This window comes from Dryobates pubescens, chromosome 29, assembly GCF_014839835.1.
Source record: "Dryobates pubescens isolate bDryPub1 chromosome 29, bDryPub1.pri, whole genome shotgun sequence".
NCBI lineage: Eukaryota > Metazoa > Chordata > Aves > Piciformes > Picidae > Dryobates > Dryobates pubescens.
Window position 1 is genome coordinate 7,556,041 of NC_071640.1, and position 21,255 is coordinate 7,577,295.

A 21,255-nucleotide genomic window follows, 5' to 3' on the forward strand; every position below is an offset into this window, starting at 1 on the left:
TGTGTGCAGGCAGTCTGTGATCCCCAACAAAGACTTGGGAAAACAGTGCCTGCTAAAGAGTCTGTGTTGTTTCAGTAGCAGGTAGAGAAACAAAGATGAAAACTCTTTGAAGATCTTAGTTCTTGCAGGGCAGGCAAAGGAGGGGATTGCTTTTCATTTTGTGCACTGTTAATAGAGAATGTTGTAGCACCTTCTCAGAAAATGGTTTCCATGACTTTAGTGATCAAGAGATTTCTGTGAGCTAGCAAGTGGGAACATTTTTATTCTGTCTTGTTCTGGTTGGATTCATTTATCTGAAGGAAGGGACTTGTGAAGCAAGAGATGCCAATAAGACTTTGTTCTGTACAGACATAAGCATCTCGCTATGGTTTGGGATTTTAAGGAAAAGATTTTGGCATGCATGGTTCCTGGCAGACACCCTAGCAAATTTATGCCAGTCTTAGTAATAGGTAATGATACCTCTGAAAAATGAGAAGCTAAGCAACTCATAAAACCCGTCTTATTTCATCAAACAATTTACATCTAATCAAAATCTAGCAGAGTATCTTCAGGTGCCTTCTTCATCTCTTAAGCTTTCTTTATTGGCAGTAAATTTTGTACCTGAAAAACAATTTCAAGGGAGGAAAAAGGATAATAATTGAAATATTCTTGGGCTATTGTTGATGTTCTTGGTCTGTTAGGGAATTGGTCAGTCATGTTTGGCAGGTTGGCTGCTGCAGGAGCTGGTCCTGCATCTTTGGGATGCCTTGGCTGGTCTGAGACAGAGAGGAGGAGGTGCTCTTTCTATGCGAGTGCTATCCAGGGCAGCTGACTCGTTGAACACGTGGAGAGATGAGGGCAGATGGAAGTCAGGCAGATTAATGTTGGGTAGGATTAAGGGCAGGAGGTTGAGGACCTTGCTGGTCTATTAATGAAGATCTGCTTGTGATGGCTCACTTAGGAACAATATTGATGTCTTTGAGTTGCTGGTCTTCTCAGGAATGAAGGACAATCTCTCTGAAGGCAAGTAAAGGCCTTTTTGCCCTTCACAGGGAACACTTAGAGTTCTTCCTGCACTTCTCTTTTCTCCACTGCTTGTTTTCATTGAGTTTCAGTATGTGTTTTGATTCATCATTTTCCAGATTCCTCTCTAGTTTAATCAGTTGCAAGCTCAATGCAATCCCTGAGTCATTTGCTTTAAAAGCTTTCTTGTTTGGACTAATGCAGTGTGTCTTCTGCTTCTGAATGGCTTTTATAAATAATTTCACAGAGCCAGTTGAAGTGGCCTTTGGGTAATCTGGGTGACCTATCTGCCTGTGCAGCAGCCCTGAGCCAGCTGGAAAGTGCTCAACAGTATTAGGGCAGTTTAGTTAAACTAGCGGGAAGTTCATCCTGCTTGGATTTATTTTTCAGCCTCCAAATGATGTTGTGTTCATGTATGTCCAAAAAGGAATTGAGTATGTCATTAGGAAAATAGAACTTGCTTTTTATTACTTGAAGTGGTGTAAGGACTATAATTACGAAGAAATGAGTGTGGAAAGGTACTCAGAATACATTGGGTGGGAAAAGAAATTACAGGCCTTAGGACATTTGGTGGAGCAAATGAACAGCAGAAAAATAACCCAGATCTCTCTGAACATGCCATTATTGTTGTTTGTTATTATTACACACAGGTCCATAGCTCTCATCAACATATAGCATGTTCTTATCTTTTTTGAGATAGCGTGATTGTTACGCTCTGTGGTTTAAACAAAGGCACATTTTAGGCAATCCTCAGAAGGTGAGAGGCTAAAAATGCAGTTACTTAAGAAATTTAACTTCTCCCCTCAGCTCCATTGACAGAATGCCTGCTGCAGCAGGAAATGGGAATCTAGTGGAAGCAATTTGTAAGAGTGTAGGGGTGAAGAAACTGTTCTTTCTGGTAAAGAGTTTCTCTGTGGCAGAATAAATTTCCTCTGGGGCTGATGCAAGGCTTGGTTGATTTTCTCAAAAGATGTCCAAGTGGGCTGGAACAAAGTAGGGCCTGCTGGGTGGAGACAAAAGGCAAACAGCAAAGTGTGTTCAGGAGTTTGTGGGAAAAATAAGGGAAATCCTCAGTCTTAACAACAACAACAAAGATCTTAAGGGAACCAATTGCTGGGGTGTCAAAACTGTGTGATATAAATGAGAGTGGGAAGTAGCTTGGGGTTTGAAACCATTTTCCCAGGACATACCCAAATTCAGAGTTAACTAATACAGGCAGTGGTGAATTTGCTGTCTTGCTTCATGAACTGGAAGCTCTTCACTGTATGGTTGTGGTGCATGAGCAGCAGTTACACAGAGAAAATGGAACCAGTGGGATAGTTTGGGGTTTGTTTATACTCTGAATATTTGTTTTTCATGTTGTGATCTTTTCTAAACTGATGTGGCAGCTGACTGGTCTTACAGGGAAAGTGTTTGGTTTTCCTGGAATGTTTGTTTATGCTTCCTTTGCTTGACTGTTACACAAGATCCACTAACTTCCTATTTTATTCCCTGCCTTTTGCAGACTGATTCTGCATACCTGCCCAAGAAATCCCGTCTGCCTGTTCCCTTAAAATTATCCAGACCATTAGGAAAGATGCCTTTGAACTCCAGGACGCAGAAATCAGCCTCAAAACTACAGCATCGTGCCAGGGCACCTTGTGAAGCTCTGAAAGCATCAGAAGGGGAAAACAAACATTTTCAGGCCCAAACAAATGGAGAGTTATTATTGAAGGAGTCTGGAACCGAAAACCTTCAGGAAGAGCCTGCAGAGGAAAGCACATCAGTGAGAGGTGAATAAAGAGCAGACATAATGACTTGTAATGCTGCTGAAAAGAGTGACTTCTTTTCTTGTAGCAGAGGGTAAAAACAGATTATTTTTACATATCTACAATGCTGCTTACTTGGGTAGGCCAATATTTATGGATCTTGAAAAACACCTTTTGTTGTTTTCCCTTTTATCTTTGCCTGGCATGTAAACCAGCTCTATATGGGCTAGGAAATGTTTGTGTATACATGGAATAAAATGGGGAATAAGTGACAGCTTTCTGGGGTTGCCCACACATGTACACATACATGGCAGCGTTTAGGTGAATTAAAAATTCCCTTCATAGGATGCCAAGTGTTAGGAAAGCTGTCTGCAACGGAGACAGGAGTGTTAAAATGCTGTAGGTTTATGCTGCATAAATAAGCCTTGCCAATATTCCACTGCTCAGTCAAGTCGTCCGTGTCTGTTTCCAGTGTGCCTGGGTTAATTTAAACTCGGGAGTTGACAGAGTATCTGGATCAGCAAACTATGACAAATTCTAAGGCAAAGAACAATGGGTATTATGTAAACATTTGGAGTGGTAAAAATGTGAATAAATGCTCTTAGATTAAACAGTGAGTAGGGATGTAAAGGATGGATGAAGAGAGGAGGTGTAAATACAAGGAATTAGATTAAATTGGGTAGCAAGTGAGCCACTGTTGAGCACAGGGGTTGCAGAGATTTGGTTGTTAATGTGAGAGACAGGGAAGTTGTTCCATGCCCGTCTCTCCCGGGTGAGGGAGGTGCTCCGTGCCTGTCTCTCCGGGGCGAGGGATGGGTGAGGGAGCTGCTCTGTGCCTGTCTCTCCGGGGCGAGGGATGGGTGAGGGAGCTGCTCCGTGCCTGTCTCTCCGGGGCGAGGGATGGGTGAGGGAGCTGCTCGGTGCCTGTCTCTCCGGGGCGAGGGATGGGTGAGGGAGCTGCTCCGTGCCTGTCTCTCCGGGGCGAGGGACGGGTGAGGGAGCTGCTCTGTGCCTGTCTCTCCGGGGCGAGGGACGGGTGAGGGAGCTGCTCTGTGCCTGTCTCTCCGGGGCGAGGGACGGGTGAGGGAGCTGCTCTGTGCCTGTCTCTCCGGGGCGAGGGACGGGTGAGGGAGCTGCTCTGTGCCTGTCTCTCCGGGGCGAGGGATGGGTGAGGGAGCTGCTCCGTGCCTGTCTCTCCGGGGCGAGGGATGGGTGAGGGAGCTGCTCCGTGCCTGTCTCTCCGGGGCGAGGGACAGGCATGGAACAACATTACTGTAAATAATTATGCAGACAGGACTCGAGCACTTAATTTGGGTAGGTGCAGAATCCATGGGGAATTCTGAGAGGGGCAGTGCTGTTGAACTGGATTCTGAAATAAATCAGAACCTTTTAGGACTGCAGTCCTGTGATTTCCTTTCCACACTGATTTCTTTCCCTGAGTTAACATTTGTACTGCACACTTAGTCATTCTGAGACCTGATCCAGTGGGAGATTGTAGAAGATTAGTTTTTGATCAATGCTGATATTGGAGAAACTTTTTAGTCTTTTCTTTAGGCTTAACATAAAACATTTGAAAATGCACCAAAAATTGATTAACTGTTACATTACAAAGGGGACTTGCAAATGTTTGTCTTCATTTGTTGTTGGGAAGCCTTTGCAATTCACATTCATAGTAGTTATCCTTACAGTGTGTTCAAGTGTTTTGCAGATCTGTGCACTGTTTCCCATGGCTGCTAATGTTGATGTCACATGTTCACTAGCTGTGCTTCCTTGGGTGGTTTTCCTGTTGAAAGCTGGCAGAGAACAGAGTTTAGAATTGTGGGGTGGTTTTTTGTGGTGAAAAACTGAATGCATTTTCAGTCACTTAATGACTTCTGGTTTTCCTTCCCCCACTCTTCCCCAGCTGACTCATTGCTCGGACAGGATGATGGTGAGGTCCACGTGGAGTTGCAAGATGTTTATCCAGGTACAGAGGGCAAGACTGCCTATGCAATGGGCAAAAATCAGCCAAACTATCAAGGTAAAGCATTTACATGGTACAGTGCTTTAAAAAAGAGAAATTTTATTACTCTGCTTTCTTCTGAGGTGTGCAAAATTGTAAATTACCACAGGTAATTGTTTCCCTTGCCAGTATTTGTGGGCTTAAAATGTTGTTTTCTTAGCTGGTGTGGATTAATTGCTCTAAGAATCCAAGTTGGTCTTTTATGTGTTTAGAAGGGCCACAGGGATTTATGAGTCTTGTTTCCAGTAAAAATAACGAGTTGTGTGCCTGGCTCTGATCTCTGTTGCTAATGTCCTCACTTCTGAACTCTTCCCTGAATTAAATGTTTCTTACTTATTGCTTCTGCATCTCCTCTAGTTATGAGCTATCGGAATGAAGCAATTGAATGATAGAGTTTTGCTTATCTGAATTATTTGAAGGCATTCAGCTAGGTTGAAACCTAATGGAATAGTTTAATGAAAATGTAAATAGGCTTTATGCTGTGTGTTACATGTTTCTGCATCATCTGTTAGCCTCTTTTGAGGAGGACTTGGCCACCCTGGTTAACTTGTGGTGTACAGAGGATCTGGCCAGTTTTGTAACCCTTTCCCACATCGTGAATCTTGTTTCAGTAGTTTCACTGAAGCTGGTCAGTTGGTTTGTGGGATCATGCCTTTTGTGTGTGTGGACACACATGCACAGAGAGCTTATTAGTTCTTTAATTAAAGGGCGGTGTTTCACTAAAGGCTGTAACCAGTTTTCTAATCAGGATTTTTTTCTTCCCTAATCTTTGTTTTTATTTCCATTTCATTATCTGAAATGTTTGCATGAAGTCAGGGTTGCAGAGTTTAAGAGTTCATCTAGTATCTGTGTTTTTTCCCTTCTCAGTAAGCAGCCTTATTTGACATCTGTGTTACTGCAGCAACCAACTGGTAGAGAAGGAGGAGAAGCTAATGAACTTAAGAGTTGCTTTCTCTTGTTCACTGTGTCTTGAATTCATACATGGGCATTTTCTTGGGAGTGTTTCTGTCCTGTGATTGTCACCTCTCCAACAACACACAGAATGGCGTGCAGCAATCTGTGTCCTGCAGAGAACATCATCTACTCTTCATTTCCAATATGTTGATATCCTAGTATCACAGCTTCATTATTTTCCCCCCTCTGGCTTTTAAGTTGTATTTGTGTTTATTCTTTTCTGCTTGGGCTTGATTTGGGCCTTCACATATAGCTGCTCCCCCTGAGATTTTGTACTGATTTAGAGTTGGAACCTGGGCATTCAAACTCTCCATGGAAACCAATTTGAAAGTATTAAGACCTCTGCAAGATCAATGAATGACTCCCCGAAGGGAGGTTCTAATTCATAGTGATCTTTTGCAGAACTAATAGAAGGGGAAAATTTAATTTACTGGTAAGTAGAAAATAACCATTTTCCTAGACACTTACCCATACAGCCCTCGACATCCACACAGCTATAAAGATAGAATATATGTAGGAATATCTAACTTTTATTGGTCTGTATCTGGGGTGATTGCATTACTTGTGGCAGTCAGCTAAAAGATGTGATGTGCATGCCAAATGAGTGCCACTAAAACCTTTTAACACTGATCACTTTAATGGAATTTCTTTAGGACACATTTAAAAAGCAGTTATGAAAGCTCCTTTTTCCAGTTTTCATAGAATGGCTTCTGTTGGAAGGGACCTTAGAGATCATCTACTCCAACCTTCCCGCCATGGGCAGGGACACCTCTTAACAAGACTTGGCTGCTCATCCAACCTGGCCTTGAACATCCCCAGGCGGGAGGGATACACAACCTTTATGGCTAACCTGTTCAGAGTCTCACCACCCTCCTACTGAACAGCTTCTTCCTAAGATTCAGTGTAAACAGACTTTCCCCCAGCTTAAAACCATTCCCTCATGTCCTATTGCTAGACACCCTTATGAAAAGTCCTCCAGCCTTTCTGTAGGATCCCTTCAGGTATTGGAATGCAACTCCCTCAGGAGTCTCCTCTTCACTGGGCTGAAGACCCCAGCTCTCTCAGCCTATTCTCATAGCAGAGGTGTTCCAGCCTTTGTATCATCTTTGTGGCCCTTCTCTGGACTCTCTCCCACAGCTCTGTGTCCTTCAGTTCTGGGGTCCCCATCATGAGGATGCAGTATTTGTTGATGCTGGTTTTTCACGTTCCACTGACCTTGTGCTCCAGTTGGTTTCACACAGGTTTTTGAAGTGAGGAGAAAAAGAATATTAGAAGTTTTGGGAAGAGTCATTTAAAGCCATACAGTCTAGTTTTAAATCCTGTTTGGGGCTAGCAGCTTTGTGGCTGGAAGGGTCTTGGTTGGCTTGACGGGTGTCTGATTTGGGAGTGTGTATGACAAAAGTAACCTTCAGTCTTTTGGGAAAAGAAAGCAGATCTATTTTGAGTATTGTTTATTTGAAAGGTGACAAGGGGTTTGACATATTTGTGCAAGTTGAATTAGTGAGCAAATCGTAGAGAGAAGTCAGGAGTCCAAAATTAACGCTGTACGGTTTGTAATTCTTCTGTGTTTGTATTCTCTTATTAGAGAAGTAAATGAATTCATTCCAGTGCTGTTAAGAACAGAATGTCAGATAAAGAAATATTAATATTCACATGCAAGCCTCCTGTTTTTCAGAAATGCAAAATCATGGTACCATTAGCACTGTGAATACCCAGCGTTCATTAAGAGAGATAAATGAAGAGTTTTATTCCGTGGAACATGAGGACATTGACTCAGCCACTGCATATTCAGGTTCCAAGTGCCTGCGTTCTCCCAAATTGAGTGTAACAAGTACAGATGCACTTGATGACTGTGGAGTTATAGATGATGTAGAAGAATTGAAACAAAGAATTAAGGATATGAAGTCTGAGCTTGAGAAGTACAAAATGTTCGTGTTTCGTTTGCAGACCTCTGACCAGCTTTTATCAAATGCTGTCTGCAATATAGCTTTGAGTGATGCAGCTTTGCCTGTGCAAGGATGTGTTAGACAAGCGAAAGATACAGCTATGCAAGAAACCACAAGATCTTCTAGTGTCCATCAGCTGATGGATTATGTGGTCCACGCTGAAAATGGGAATTCAGGGTCTTCAGAAGCACCTGATCCATGGGCAGTACAAAACCGTAAGGAACCACTCACAGCAAATGAGGCAGAGCTTGAAAAAGACCAAATTGCAAATATGCATCCTGATGAAGTGCATCATCTTCACAACAAACTGAGAGAAACATCAGCATCCAAGTGAGTAAAGCTATTACTGCTTCAGGTTTCTTTTACCAAATGACATAGGAGGGTAATAGGAAGATGACCTTATTCACACAGGACCGTGTTATGATAAAGGCTACATTTCACTCACATGAACATAAAGCAACTGAAGTGTGTAGTTAAAAGACAAAGGACAAAGCAGTATTTTTCTTACACCAGGGCTGCTCCTGATAGGCCCATATCGTGATTCTGTGCCAGACACCAGTCTCTGCCCACACTTCAGTTCCACAGCTCCTTGCTGTAAGATTTGTTCTCTTGAGCACAGTCATATCGCCTCATGTTTCTCTGCCAGGCTAATCACAGTATTAGTCTTGCATCACTCAGGGTTATCAGGTGACAAGTGTAAGAAAATGGAACATCCCATTTAAGAACTGTTTGTGGGCAGTTGGCTGGCAGATTCATGTTAGCCTTTCTGTTTGTGTGACCAGCATTTACGTGTAAAATAGGAAGTTTATGCTGGAGTTATAATTTGTTTTGCAGCTGAGTGCTGTAATGCTTGCCTTTGGAGGCTGTGGAAGTAGTTATGTATAGAAATTAATGAACAAAATTTTATAGCTTCAGCTCATAAGCTGGAAAATCATTTGTGGGAGGCTGGAAAGCATCAGCCTTGTTTCTTGTATGATAAGAATGGGTGCAGCATTTTGGCTGGCAGATACACAAGTCACAGACATGGAGTGGGGTCCCATAAGACCAAACCTGTAACCTCCTGCCCCAAATATTTTCTTCACCTTTAATACTCTTGCTGTCCTGAGGGCCTGTAGAATGGCAGGAAGTACAACAAAGAAAGGCATTCAGGCTTTTGACTCTCTTTAGAATGCTTAAGTAGAAATATTTGGAGACACTGAGCAATCACCACTATGGACTATTGTATATCTCTCAGTATTGCTGTCATAAAATACAGTTGTGCTACACAGTACATATAAATTTACATACCTTGAAAACAGACCTCATCCATTTTACAAAGGAGGGTCTAACTGTAAATTACAGAATGAAGCAGTATGGATCACTAACATTTTTATGGCTGCTGTCTAGGACAACTGCATGAGTCACAAGTGACAGGGCCAAAAGTGAGTTATCCATCTCTTCCTATACAAATGACAGTAAAAATTGTGTAACAGCCTGCACCATCATAGATTTTGTTTATGCCCCACATTTTGTTTGATTCCCTGCATCTTTTCAGATCCTCTCCACCAGCGTATGATTCTGTAAATGAAGTCTTATCTGTGATGCAGACAGGGACTGTAGAAAGGGCATGTCTCTGTTTGTAACTGCAGAATAAATTCATTTGACCTGAGCTGAATTTTATTTCCTGGCTTGTGGAGTATGAGAGTTTGGGCACTACAGTGGTTGTCATGGTCATGTCACTAGTAATAAGCATGAAAAGACATGCAGAATTCTCAGAGGGTGTGAAACCATCAGCTCCAGAAACTCCAATAATATATTCCTGGCAGGCAATAGGTTAAGTTTCAGAAGAAGGGACAACTCTGTCTCTTCTAACAGAGTGCATTAAAGATCCCAACCAGTCAGGATAAATATGTCTATTCTTAACAGTGAACACATGAAAAGACTTCTTAACTTTAATTCAGCACCTTTGCACCCCATCTGGGTTATTTCCAAGCAGATAAAGTCATCACCTTGGTTTCTGCCCTCATAAATGAAGCAGTTAAGTGAAGGATAATAACCCACAAGTTATGCCCATAAATACAAAACTCAACAGTTAGAGACAATCTCTCATTGTGGCTATAAAAGCATTTTTGAAAGCAAATTGAGTCCCATTAAAATTCTATCTTGGGAATATAAGTTTAATTCACTTTTTATTTATATTTAAAATGTTATGGTCAGAAAATTACTTTAAAGATAATTTCATTTTCTCAGCTATGATTCATTAGTTCATTCGCAAGCTCGAGAACTCTCCCTTCAATGCCAACAAATTAAAGAGATCTGCGGTGGTTGTGTCACTTACCATCGACATCTGACGAGCCTTATTAAAGCTTTTGAGGAGCTGCTTCAAGCCAGTGATGTAGATTATTATGTTGCTGAAGGCTTCCGTGAACAACTGAACCAAAGTGTGCTGCTGTTTGAGAAGCTAGAAAGGAAATTCCTGTATGGTGAGTAGCAGTGCTTTGTGCTTCTTGTCCGAGGTTTTTCTTCTTAGTGAAAAGGGAGGGTGGGGAACTGCTTGAACGAGTCCACTGCAAAGCCACAAAGATAATTAAGGAAGTGGAATGTCTCTTTGATGTGGAGACAGCTGGGGCTCTTCAGCTTGGAGGAACCTCAGGGCTGGCCTCATTTGTATTTATAAAGATGTGAGTCTGACTCTGCTCAGTGATGCCCAATGATAGGACAAGGGGCAGTGGGTGGAAACTGGAGCACAGGAGGTGAGAGGCCTTGAGCACAAGCCCTACGAGGAGGGGTTGAGGGAGCTGGGGTTGTTTAGCCTGGAGAAGAGGAGGATCAGGGCAGACCTTATTGCTGTCTACAACTACCTGAAGGCTGGTTGTAGCCAGGAGGGGATCGGTCTCTTCTCCCAGGCAACCAGCACCAGAACAAGAGGACACAGTCTCAAGCTGCACCAGGGGAAGTTTAGGCTTGAAGTAAGGAGAAAGTTCTTCCCAGAGAGAGTTGTTAGCCATTGGAATGTGCTGCACAAGGAGGTGGTGGAGTCCCCATCCCTGGAGGTGTTGAAGAGGGGATTGGACGTGGCACTTGGTTCCATGGTTTATTATTCATGAGGTCTTGGGTGACAGGTTGGACTTGCTGATCTTTGAGGTCTCTTCCAACCTTAGTGATTCTGTGATAAGGGAAAAATCTGTCACTGTGAGGGTGACAGAGCCCTGGAACAGGCTGCCCAGAGAGGTGGTGGAGTCTTTGTCTTGAGACATTCCAAATCTGCCTGGCTGTGTTCTGGTGTGACCTACTCTAGGTGACCCTGCTCTGGCTAGGGTGGCAGGGTGTAATTGATCTTTCTGTGATTCTTCTTCATTGCTTTTATAGCATAGAATCAATAAGGTTAGAGAAGACCTCAAAGATCATCAAGTCCAACCTGTCACCCAAGACCTCATGATTACTAAACCATCAAATCATTTATAGGGAGAATGATTGTCTTGGGAAGTAACATTTTAGTACTCCAACAAGACTGGATTTTATTTTTGCAGTTGTCCTCTGTGTTGAGTTATCTTGGCACCTGCATATTTGAACTGTTCAAAGTACAGTGGTTATAAGTTAGTAAAAGTTTAGTTACAAGTAGGCTTCAGGATTTTCTGTTTCAGGAAACGCCCCATCTGACTTTGAGCCTAAGCATGAGAGTTATCTCCAGTAAAGGGTTCCCATGGGCATGGCCCTCAGTTGCTTTTTAACACAATCTGTGTTTAACTAAAAGGAAAAAATTATAGGTTCCTGAAGATTTTTTTCACCTGAAGTGCAATCACTTACAAGAAGGGCAAGTGCAGTGCAGAGATCTGGGCTGGGCTTCTAGTTGTGAAGGCAGAAGTTATCAGAGAGTAGTTCATCTGGGCACTTTTCTATGGTTAATGCATTTGAAGAAACTACAAGGAGTCCTGTGTTGGACAGTTGGGAGATAATAGCATGCTGATTTGCACATTATTGATGCTCCTGTAGAAATAACACACCTTCAGCTGTATGCAGGTATAAAATCATCTGGCACTGGATGCACCAAGAAAGAGAGCCATAGACTTTATGGAGAAACCCACCCAGATGGTGCACACAGAAAACTGAAATGAGAGGAGAGAAAGGGAAAAATGTTTGGTTAGAAGGCATAGGAGAGTAATTCCTTTCAGGATTCTGAGTAGCTCATGAATTGAAGAGACTGGTACTGCAAATCAGTGTGTATGAGGGTTTCTGTAGGGTGTGTTAGTAGAACAACAGCCTCCTGAGCAGGAGTGCCAAGAGAAGTCAGCTGGAGAAGTGTTGTCCTGGTGGTAGAGATTGCAGAGTGCTGAATGGAAAATGTGCCCGGGGAAGTACTTCATAATGTGTACCAGCAAGCAAAGCCTTTTAGTTACCAGTGAGAACTGGCACATTGTCTGAAAACCAGGAGCTTGCACATCTGAAAATGCTCTTCTCTGTCATCTTTTTATCCCATTTGCCCCACCTATTGTTTGGCAAAGCATGAAGCTGAAAAGGCAAAGCCTTGAATGTCTAACAAGTGGGACCATCTCAGGAGATGTATTATTCCTAACAATTCTGATTACTTTCCTGAGAGACCTGCATCTTGCTGCCAAATAGTCTAGCTGGTTAAGAAAAGCCCTCTATCTTTCATAATAGAGAGATAAAATGCAACCTTGTTTTGTAAAACGAGCATCAGGCTCGACATTTGTCACCTGAAGGAAGAGTACATCATGCGTATTGCCTCCAGGCTGCAGCACGAAGAAAATTAGCAGCAAAGCAGTGGAAAAGGGATGCTAACATAAGGGAAATCCAGCGAGAAAGACCTTTTCTTGTCATTCCAAGTGTTGCTCTTTCCGACCCAAACAACTAGCAATATTTCCAGAGATGTCAGCTGCCAAACTGACATCTGCAGCGAAACACTCGAGGTGACCTGGAATAGGGACTCTGCCCCTTGTGTCTTCCTGAAATTGGCTCTAGAAGATGACTTTGCTGAGAACCATTCAGGGCCCAGCCATACAGTGGTCTGTGTAGTGCCTTTCATTAAAGATAGTGGCAGCATGTTGCAGTTTCAATTGCTTGTATAAAGGAGTTGTATATGAGAAAAAGGTATTACAGGCAGCATGTCATAGCAGGGTAATAAAAGATTGAGTGTGTTCAATGATTTCAGTGGCTACAGAGATTCCTTGCATTACAAATGAGGAGCCTGTGTAGTGAATAAACATTAAATGCCTTTAAACCAACAGATGGTATCCTATATAGTATGAAAAGTCCCTGACAACCGAGACAATTCAATATATCTACCACAATGGTGTTGCATTGAATCACACATTAAAATAAAATGATGTTTGTAGGGTGATAAAAAACATCCAGCCTACGAAGAACTGACTGTAAAGGAGAAGCATAAACAACCTTCTGCCTCTGCATTTCCATCCTGACCTTCAGTTCATTCCCCTGAAATTTCAGCTGTGCAACTCTTGCTGCCACTTCTGCTTAATTGCATAAAAATTGTTAAGATACGGGGAGCCAAGGTGACACCACAAAACTCACATTTCCTTACTCAGATCAGTGTCTTGAGTGCAGGTCTCTTGCTCTGTGTTATGCTTGTGCTCACACCCTCTGCCACGGAGAGTATTGGAGGCAAAATCCCGTGTCTGTCCCTTTATTTAGGATAAGTGGTGAGCTTGATCTGGGTGGACAAAATCCAAGTGTGATGGAATTGTTTCTAATATAATTTTTATTGAAGGAGCAATGCCATGTACCCCTAATCCTTCTGCCATATAACACAGTATTTTATATCTGCATGCAAACTAAACCACCGAGGCTGTAAAATCTGGCACCTGTGCTACCTAGTAATTTATGGGTTTTTGAACTCCAGAGAAAGCTATTGCTTTGTTGCTGGGCTATAAATAGATTAGCTCAGCTTTTTGACACTAATACAGTGTGGTGAGTATCTGTTGACTTCTGATTTCTCATTAATTTACCATTCTATATTTAAATCATTTAAGATGGAGGGTAAAAAAAAAAAATAGGCATGATTATCTGTACCTGGTTTTAACTAGATATTTCTGCTTTGCAGGAGAATCAATAGGTACAGAAGTTACTATACTTTATGAATTAGCTCAAAGGTAAGTGCCCTGCTGTGCATTTTGGGAGGGCTTTGCTTATGATGCCTGTTTCATTAAGAGCCATTTTGTTAATAAAATGTCCACAGAAAACAAACTAAGGCTTTCTGCCCCCCACCCCCTTCCCATCAAACAGTTGAGAAACTAAGAGGAAGCATCATGCTGCCAGGAGGGTTACTTTCATGAGCAAGCAGAACACGTGCCATAGTCCACTGTTGTGTACGCTCAGATGTTATCCTGGCTGCAGCTGCTAGAAGGGATAGTCAGCAGCTACCTTTCTGGTTTTGTGACCTTGGGGGCTTGCTGAGGATGACTGAAGTGCAGTGCTCTTGAAGTTCAGTCTCAGAACACCCTCATGCTGAAGGTGAAGAGAGCAGGTGTTGTTATGCTGCATATGTTGGTTTTATGCCAGCCTGGGATTCTTCTGTGCTACAGCAATCCTCAGCTGCCTGTTTGAGTCAGCTTGGGGTCCTCTTAATGCAAAGGTGCTGGAATGTGAACTGGGCTGGAGATCCCATTGATTATTCCTATTGACTTCAGTGAGGTCTGAATTTTGGTCTTGCTGTCTGATGTGTAGTGGTTTGTCAGGTTCTGTTGCATATGTTCACTTGCTTTACTGGGCCCTGTAGATTCAGTGCCGTGCTCTCTGTTCACGCTTCCAAAGTAATAAAACAATCTTTATATTTTAAAATCCGTTTGTTTGGCACAAAAGGGATAACGAGAAGAGCGCCACAATGTACCAGCAAGTGAAGGATGAGTCACCTGTACCATCTGCTCTTCATAGCTTGTCTGAGTTTGATTTGTCAGAAAAGTCCTCTCTGGGCTCACCTGAGCACAGGCACGACCTGGAAGGGCAGCACGGCTCACCGGAGCTTCCGCCAAACAAGTTTCCCCCAGGTAATTTTTTTCCCCTCCCTGAAGATTCTCCAGATATTGGGGAAATGTGATAAATAAGACACAAGGGAGCTAATTAAGAAATAATGAAGAATGTTTGTCTTGCTTCAGCTTTCCAGTATCTTGCATAATCATTGCAATTCCAGTAATAAGGCACCCAGAGATGACAAGGATTTGAACTCCTCCCGTTTGAAACAAAATTAACTCTGATATTTTGTGTCTTTGTTGTTTTAGACTATCATCTTTTACAGTACTCCAGACTCTCTTTAAATAGACAAGCTTAAAAGCAGAAAATAGACAATTGTCAAGAGATTATTACATTGGAAAAGAGAGGGTTTTTTTTCTCTTTTCTAATTTTATAAAAGCCAGTGTTGTGTTTCTTTGAGACTTGTAAGTGCTGCATAATTAATAAGCGGTGTCATGTTTGACCTGGATAGTTCCACTAAGCACAAGTGATGCTTGCGGTAGTTTATTGGCAGCAATGAAAATTTAATAGCAGAGATAGCACGTCCTGTTCAGGAGAAAAATATTGCAGAGTAAACCAGGAGTGTATGACATGGAGAAACTGACAAGTAAGATAGTGACAGTTAGAACTGATAAGTTCCTGAGCGAAGCTGAAACTTGCAGCCAATGGAAGAAAAAACGTAGAACGGCAGAGCAGGAAGGAAAAGGTAAGGTAATGAAACGTGATAGAACAGATTTATTTATTATGGTGTGCATTGTGTAAGTCAAAGTCAAGTTTCTATCTTGAGTTATTCTGGTAAGCTTCCTATTGTTGTAAGGGAAAAAAAATACCCTATTGGGGCATTGAGCCTGAATGTGAAGCTGCATTGCAGAACTTTGGCTTCATTTCCCAGTACGGGGAATGTTTTAACTAGATAAAATTGCTGCCTACTGCAGCTTTGTAGGAAGAAGAAATTACAAGAGCCTTAAAACTGGACCATTGTTTAAGTTAAAATACAGGAGAATTTTTGCTAAATGCACAGCTGTGGAGACAGGTAGTTGATAGCTTCCATTTTCAACAGCCCTGTTTCTGGTTTTAGTATTAACACATTAGATTTGACAGGAGTGCAGAGTGTAAAGGAATCCAATTGTTTACTCTAAATAACAAGTGGTCTCTTGGTTTATTTAGAGTTATTAATGGAGCATCTGCAAGAAATTAGAATCCTGAGACAGCGTTTAGAGCACTCCATAAAAACTAATGAGAGACTGAGGAAGCACCTTGAGAGACAAGTAACAGACAAGGAACTAGATCAAGGTAAGAGTTTATTTCATGACAAATTAAATCCACCTTCCCTGCTTGACGCCTGAGGGATCAAAAGCTGCTGGCAATGCTTTGTTTGCTCTTTTGAATAACCCCCACCCCTTTACAGCTGGAAGGAAAGTGATGTGCCTTTTGCTGAGTACTGCTGCATCTTGAGCTCCATCAGCAGACACAGCTTTTCCACACGGCCTGTAGAGTAGCAGAATACAGGTCTAATGTGCCTCTTCTTTCAGCCCATTGCTTGAAGGGTGTCCAGCCCCCATGCACAAATGTTTTATGGGATTTTAAAGGCATAGCCTAAACTGCCACAGGGATAAGGATACACCACACAGTCTCCAACCTGCAGTTGCATATATTACTAAGAGATCAAGACTAGCAGGCAGTTTGTGACATTTGATGATGCTGTGGTTGGATTTCAAACAGAGAACTGAAAGACCCTTCTAGTTGTGGTGTCAGCAGACAGCCTGTGCTGCTTTTTTTTTGCCTTTTTCCTTTGTGTGTGTGCATTTGGGATAGAATCGTTGTTGGAATGGCCTTGGATTTTAGGATGTCATCCTCTTCTAACTTTGTGTCCAGCCAGGACAAGGAAAGGAAGCATTTTATCAACATAATTCCAGTGGGTCCCTGGGCCCAATATGAGTATAGAGGAGGTGCTTTGCCATAAATTACATTGCTGCCATTGATCCAAAGTAGGAATTCTGTGGAATCTCCCTTTTTGTGCCTACCCTGTGTATATCTGGGGTGGTCAGTACAACACCTCTTCTAACAGGTCTGTTGGAGATGCCGTCTGGGTAATTTTCTACCTGCCTTAAAGCCAGCTTGTGTTTACATACAGGGACAAAATATCTGTAAGACAGAGCCTAGGCTGTGGTGTTCAGCTTGTCATTTGAATTGATTGGTGTGATAAATGTGTTCCACACAAAATGACATCCTGAGTTTTTAATGAGAAATGCCTGACAGAAACTGATGGAAATTGCAACATGGAGTTGGCTTTCATTCCAAACTCTAATGTAAAGCAGTGGATGAAAAATACTAAAAATAGGTATGTAAATTCAGAGTCACTGCTCTCTGTTGCTAGTGTTCAGCATCTTTGAAAGCCAAGTTCTGTGCTGTGGTCAAAACTTTTCACAAGAAGGCACCAGGCTTCCACTAAGGATGCTTTTGTAGCACCTTGAATTCAAGTACACCACACCAGACACTTTTTCCTATGCCTTATTGAGTTCTTGCTCTCCTCCTCACATTTTCCCCACAGGGCAGATGATTAATATGCAATACTACTCAGACTGGAAGCAGGCAATAAATACATACATGTTTTCCTTTTACTCAGTTGCACTAATATTGACATTAGATTCATTATGTTTTACATCATCCCCATGATCCATTTCTGTTGTTGTTTAAATGGAGACTACCTGCAAATGGCAGTTTGCTCTCAGAAATAACTCACCGTGATGGAAAGGTGTATAAAAAGCATCCATTTCATTCATGAAGTATTTATGCTGCTGGAAAGGCATACTGTTCCCATGAAATAACCAGACTGAAACACTTCCAACTCTTACAGCTTCATAAAGATTCTGGCAAAGGCATCCATTAATGCAGTGAAAGTATATTTTCTTTATAAACTGTCTTAGGTCTTCCATCCATCTTCTTGTTGCCCTAGTGCATCTACCAATGCATGAGGAGAAATTTGGAAACTAAAGTCAAAAAGCAGGTACCTGTTAGAACAGCTCCTTATTGACACTGGGTTAATGTCTTTCATCAGATACACAGAGTCTCTTTTTACAGATTCACTGAATCGGTTGGGTTGGAAGGGCTCTCGAAGATTATCTAATTTCAACCTGTCCTGGGCACATTTCAGAGGAGAGAGGGACAGGGATGAGATTTGCTCCTTCCATGAGGTGGGATGGGGTGTTTGTGCAGCTGGCCCATGGGAACCATGAGCTATGACCAGCATGAGGAACAAAGAGAAGGAACAGAGTAGGTCATGTCATGCTCAGCACAAGCAGGAGCATCTTCTCTCTGGGCACTCACAGGAGAGTGCTAACATAGAATCACATATCTAGTAATGATTCTTCTTTTTTTTCCTAATAGATGGGATTTGGGTGTAAAAAGAGGTTCCTAGACGAAGCTGAAGCAGATTTTAACTTTAGGACTTCATGATTAAAAACTTTTTTTTTTCCCCCCACTTTTAACCTAATATCCTTAGTTTGTTTTCCTTTCAAATACTTAATTGTTGCATGTTAAATTCTTGTTATATTGAGTTGTTTGGTCAACCAAAGTCAATGCATAGAAGTATTCTTGTCTAATAGACATAATATGCATGTATCTCAGCTTGGAGAAGAGAAGGCTCTGGAGGGGACCTTATGGCTGCCTTCTAGTATTTGAAGGGATCCTACTGGAAGGCTAGAAAAGGACTTCTCATAAGAGCATATTGAGACAGGACAAGGGGGAATGGTTTTAAGCTGAGGGAGAGGAAGTTTAGACTGGACCTTAGGAAGCATTTCTTCAGTATGAGGGTGGTGAGACTCTGGAATAGGTTGCCCAGAAAGGGTGTGGATGCCCCCTCCATGAAAGTGTTCAAGGCCAGGTTGGATGAGGCCTTGAGCAGCTAAGTTTAGTTGAGGGGTGTCCCTGCCCATGGGAAGGATATTGAAGCAGATGATCTCTAAGGCCCCTTCCACCCTAAGCCATTCTGTTATCTGCCCACCTTTTCCTTTCTTTTTTTTTTTCCCATGCTATTTTTAATATTTAGTTTCTTTAAGTATTTAAATGCCTCTGGGCTTCTAATATTCTATAAATGACTCAAGTGCTGGTAATGACTACGTCGTTACTGCAGAGCTGAGGTTGCAGTACAAGTAGAACTAAAATAATTGCTTCAATCATTTCAAATGTTAGGCTTCAAAATAAAATCAAAGGTTTAATTTTGAGTTTGCTGGATTTCAAATGTTGTTAATGGCATTTAACATTTAAAATTTAAAAAGGGGTTTTATTTGCCCTTTTTTTAACCCACGAGTGACTAATGTATCTGCTCAGACTGATCTTCAGCTTTACTAATCCTGTAGTTTGCTTTACCTGGAGATGAATATTTCCTTCCTCTTAGCTGTGAGTTTCCAATAGTGCCTGTCTTTCAGTTGGTGTTTCCTTTGAAACCTTCAAGGGATGTTTCCTTAGCACTCACTTTTTCAGCAGAAAACATAATGAAAACTCAAGTGTATTGCAATTGTAGGTCCTGATGCTCTACTTCAGTTTAGATGGATCTTTGGATCTATGGAGAGCATAATTGATGTCAGCAGGGCTCTGCACAGAAGTAGTAGTCTCAGTAGTGGGTCAAATTGCAGGATTGTGGCCTTATTACCAATGGCTCTACATTATCCCTTATTATGTAAGATAACTAGTAGTTATATTCTAAAGCCTTTCAGTAGAACTGTGATAGCATAACTTTTCAAATGGGATAAAGCTGGGTGATGGGCAATAAATTAAATTAGAATCAAGATGAGACCATCAAGCCTTGCCACCTCGAGTTGAATTGCTTTGTTAAAATCTGAAAGGCAAAAGCCTTTTGAGTTCACGTAGCTACCTCAACTCTTTAACATATAGATAGTAAAATGCCATTAGTGCCAGGCTTCTAGAGCCTTTGAGTCTTTCAGTAACGACAAGAGGTGCGTATCATGGCACACTACATCCCGGTTAGGTAGTGGGTAAAAGCTTCAATTGGGATTACAATAAAATGAGATTACTCAGAGGAAGTGCAGCACATCAAATTGAATTGAGCTGCCAGAGCTGAAAAGCATCCTCCTCATACATGCAGCTAATTTTTTGCCAGCTGGTTATTTCTCTATTAACCAAATAGTTGACACTCGTGTAGCTATCTCAGGCTTTAAGTGGTAGGAGATAACGGGATAACCAATCAACTGAAAAGTACTTGTAATGTTAATTCCTGTGAGTCCTGAAGTGTTTTACTGACTGTAAGCTGCTTGTAAAGGGCCATAACAGTTACTTAACTTACAGTTCAGAGGCACCCACCTTGAGAGTGGATCGTGGCACTTCTCAGACTGTAGTGTAACTTAAGACATTGCTGTGCAATGAGTGGCACAAATGCAGTGCGTTAGGAGGATTACCCAGGTTGGAATTTGACTGACTGGATACATGAGTTAACACCTGTATTCATACAACTAGTGCAAGCAGATCCTCCAGGATTTGTCACCCTTGGGTTTCTGCAATTTAGACATCTAAATCTGTGCTGGTTACCCAGAGCTTCTCATGGAAGCACTGGAGAGAAGTGTCTCTCTCTTAGAGGCAGTGCTTCTCATCCATGTGTGTAGGAGGCAGACTGGATGAGTTGCTCTCTGGAGGTGCCTGTTTCTCCCTGTGACTATTGACCACTGGCTCAGTTATCTGAATTCGAGATACAAGAATTTAAGAGGGATGAATCTTCATGGATGCTCAGTTAGTAATCAGAAGCCAAGACAGTGACTCCTGCCTCACTCTAGACTGGCATGGTAACAAATGTCTATTAACCACCATGGATTAATTGGTACAACTTAGTGATCCTCTGCAGTGGTGTCATTGGATACAACAGAGCATGAGCAGAGCAAGACTGAAATACATGGTAAATCTTCCTACAGTTTGCTGCTCTTTGAAAATAAGGCAATGTCACAAAGCACTTCTGCCTTTTGTCCTGTTGGTAATACCAGCTGATAGATAAAGACCCACGAGGGATAATTCTGCAATTTTGGTAATGGTTGCCCAGCAGTGAGAGGTACTTGTGATGTAGGGCTTTGGATTACTTGGCATTAACCTGAATTGCCTTTTAGTCTGTAGGGATAACCTTCAAAAGATATAGGGGAGAAGTATCTTTTATAACATGTTTTTCTGCAATTTGAAAAATTGTTCTTGTCTGGAAAGTTTAATCTTTAATGACCTAGAGATGACTCATAAATCATCTTTTATGTATATATTTATAGGTTCTGCAAACATTTTTATCCATGGCTCAGAGCAGCATAATTCCCTGACTTCTGAAATACATTTCCTGAGGAAGCAAAATCAAGATCTGAATGCAATGCTAGCAAAAGGATCCAGAGGTAAAAATGTACAACTGTGCTTTACAGGAGTAGACTGCAACTCATTCCAGATCAGTAAACTATAACACATTAACAGTCCAGTCATTAAACTGTCTTAACTGTTCTTCCCAGTCCTGAAATTCCATGCTCAACTGCAGGCATTCAAACTGGGGCTGGCATTGATAAAGGAGTAGCAGCAATGCTCCTTATTTCTATGTATTTGGAGGCTTTTCTGTTTGATACTCGCTTTCATGTGGTTTTTTGCATTCCTTTCTTTTTATACA

General features: G+C 41.8%; 1 protein-coding gene across 1 annotated transcript in view; it reads left to right on the plus strand.

Moving 5' to 3' along the window:
* Nucleotides 1-21,255, plus strand: part of CDK5RAP2 (CDK5 regulatory subunit associated protein 2) — an 86,512-nt gene that overhangs the window by 50,120 nt on the left and 15,137 nt on the right. Inside the window, exons 23-30 of the mRNA XM_054174252.1 lie at nucleotides 2,507-2,774; nucleotides 4,654-4,770; nucleotides 7,382-7,982; nucleotides 9,882-10,114; nucleotides 13,711-13,759; nucleotides 14,469-14,653; nucleotides 15,783-15,908; nucleotides 20,876-20,992. Coding sequence (XP_054030227.1) covers nucleotides 2,507-2,774; nucleotides 4,654-4,770; nucleotides 7,382-7,982; nucleotides 9,882-10,114; nucleotides 13,711-13,759; nucleotides 14,469-14,653; nucleotides 15,783-15,908; nucleotides 20,876-20,992 — 1,696 coding nt within the window. The remainder of the gene's footprint in view (nucleotides 1-2,506; nucleotides 2,775-4,653; nucleotides 4,771-7,381; nucleotides 7,983-9,881; nucleotides 10,115-13,710; nucleotides 13,760-14,468; nucleotides 14,654-15,782; nucleotides 15,909-20,875; nucleotides 20,993-21,255) is intronic.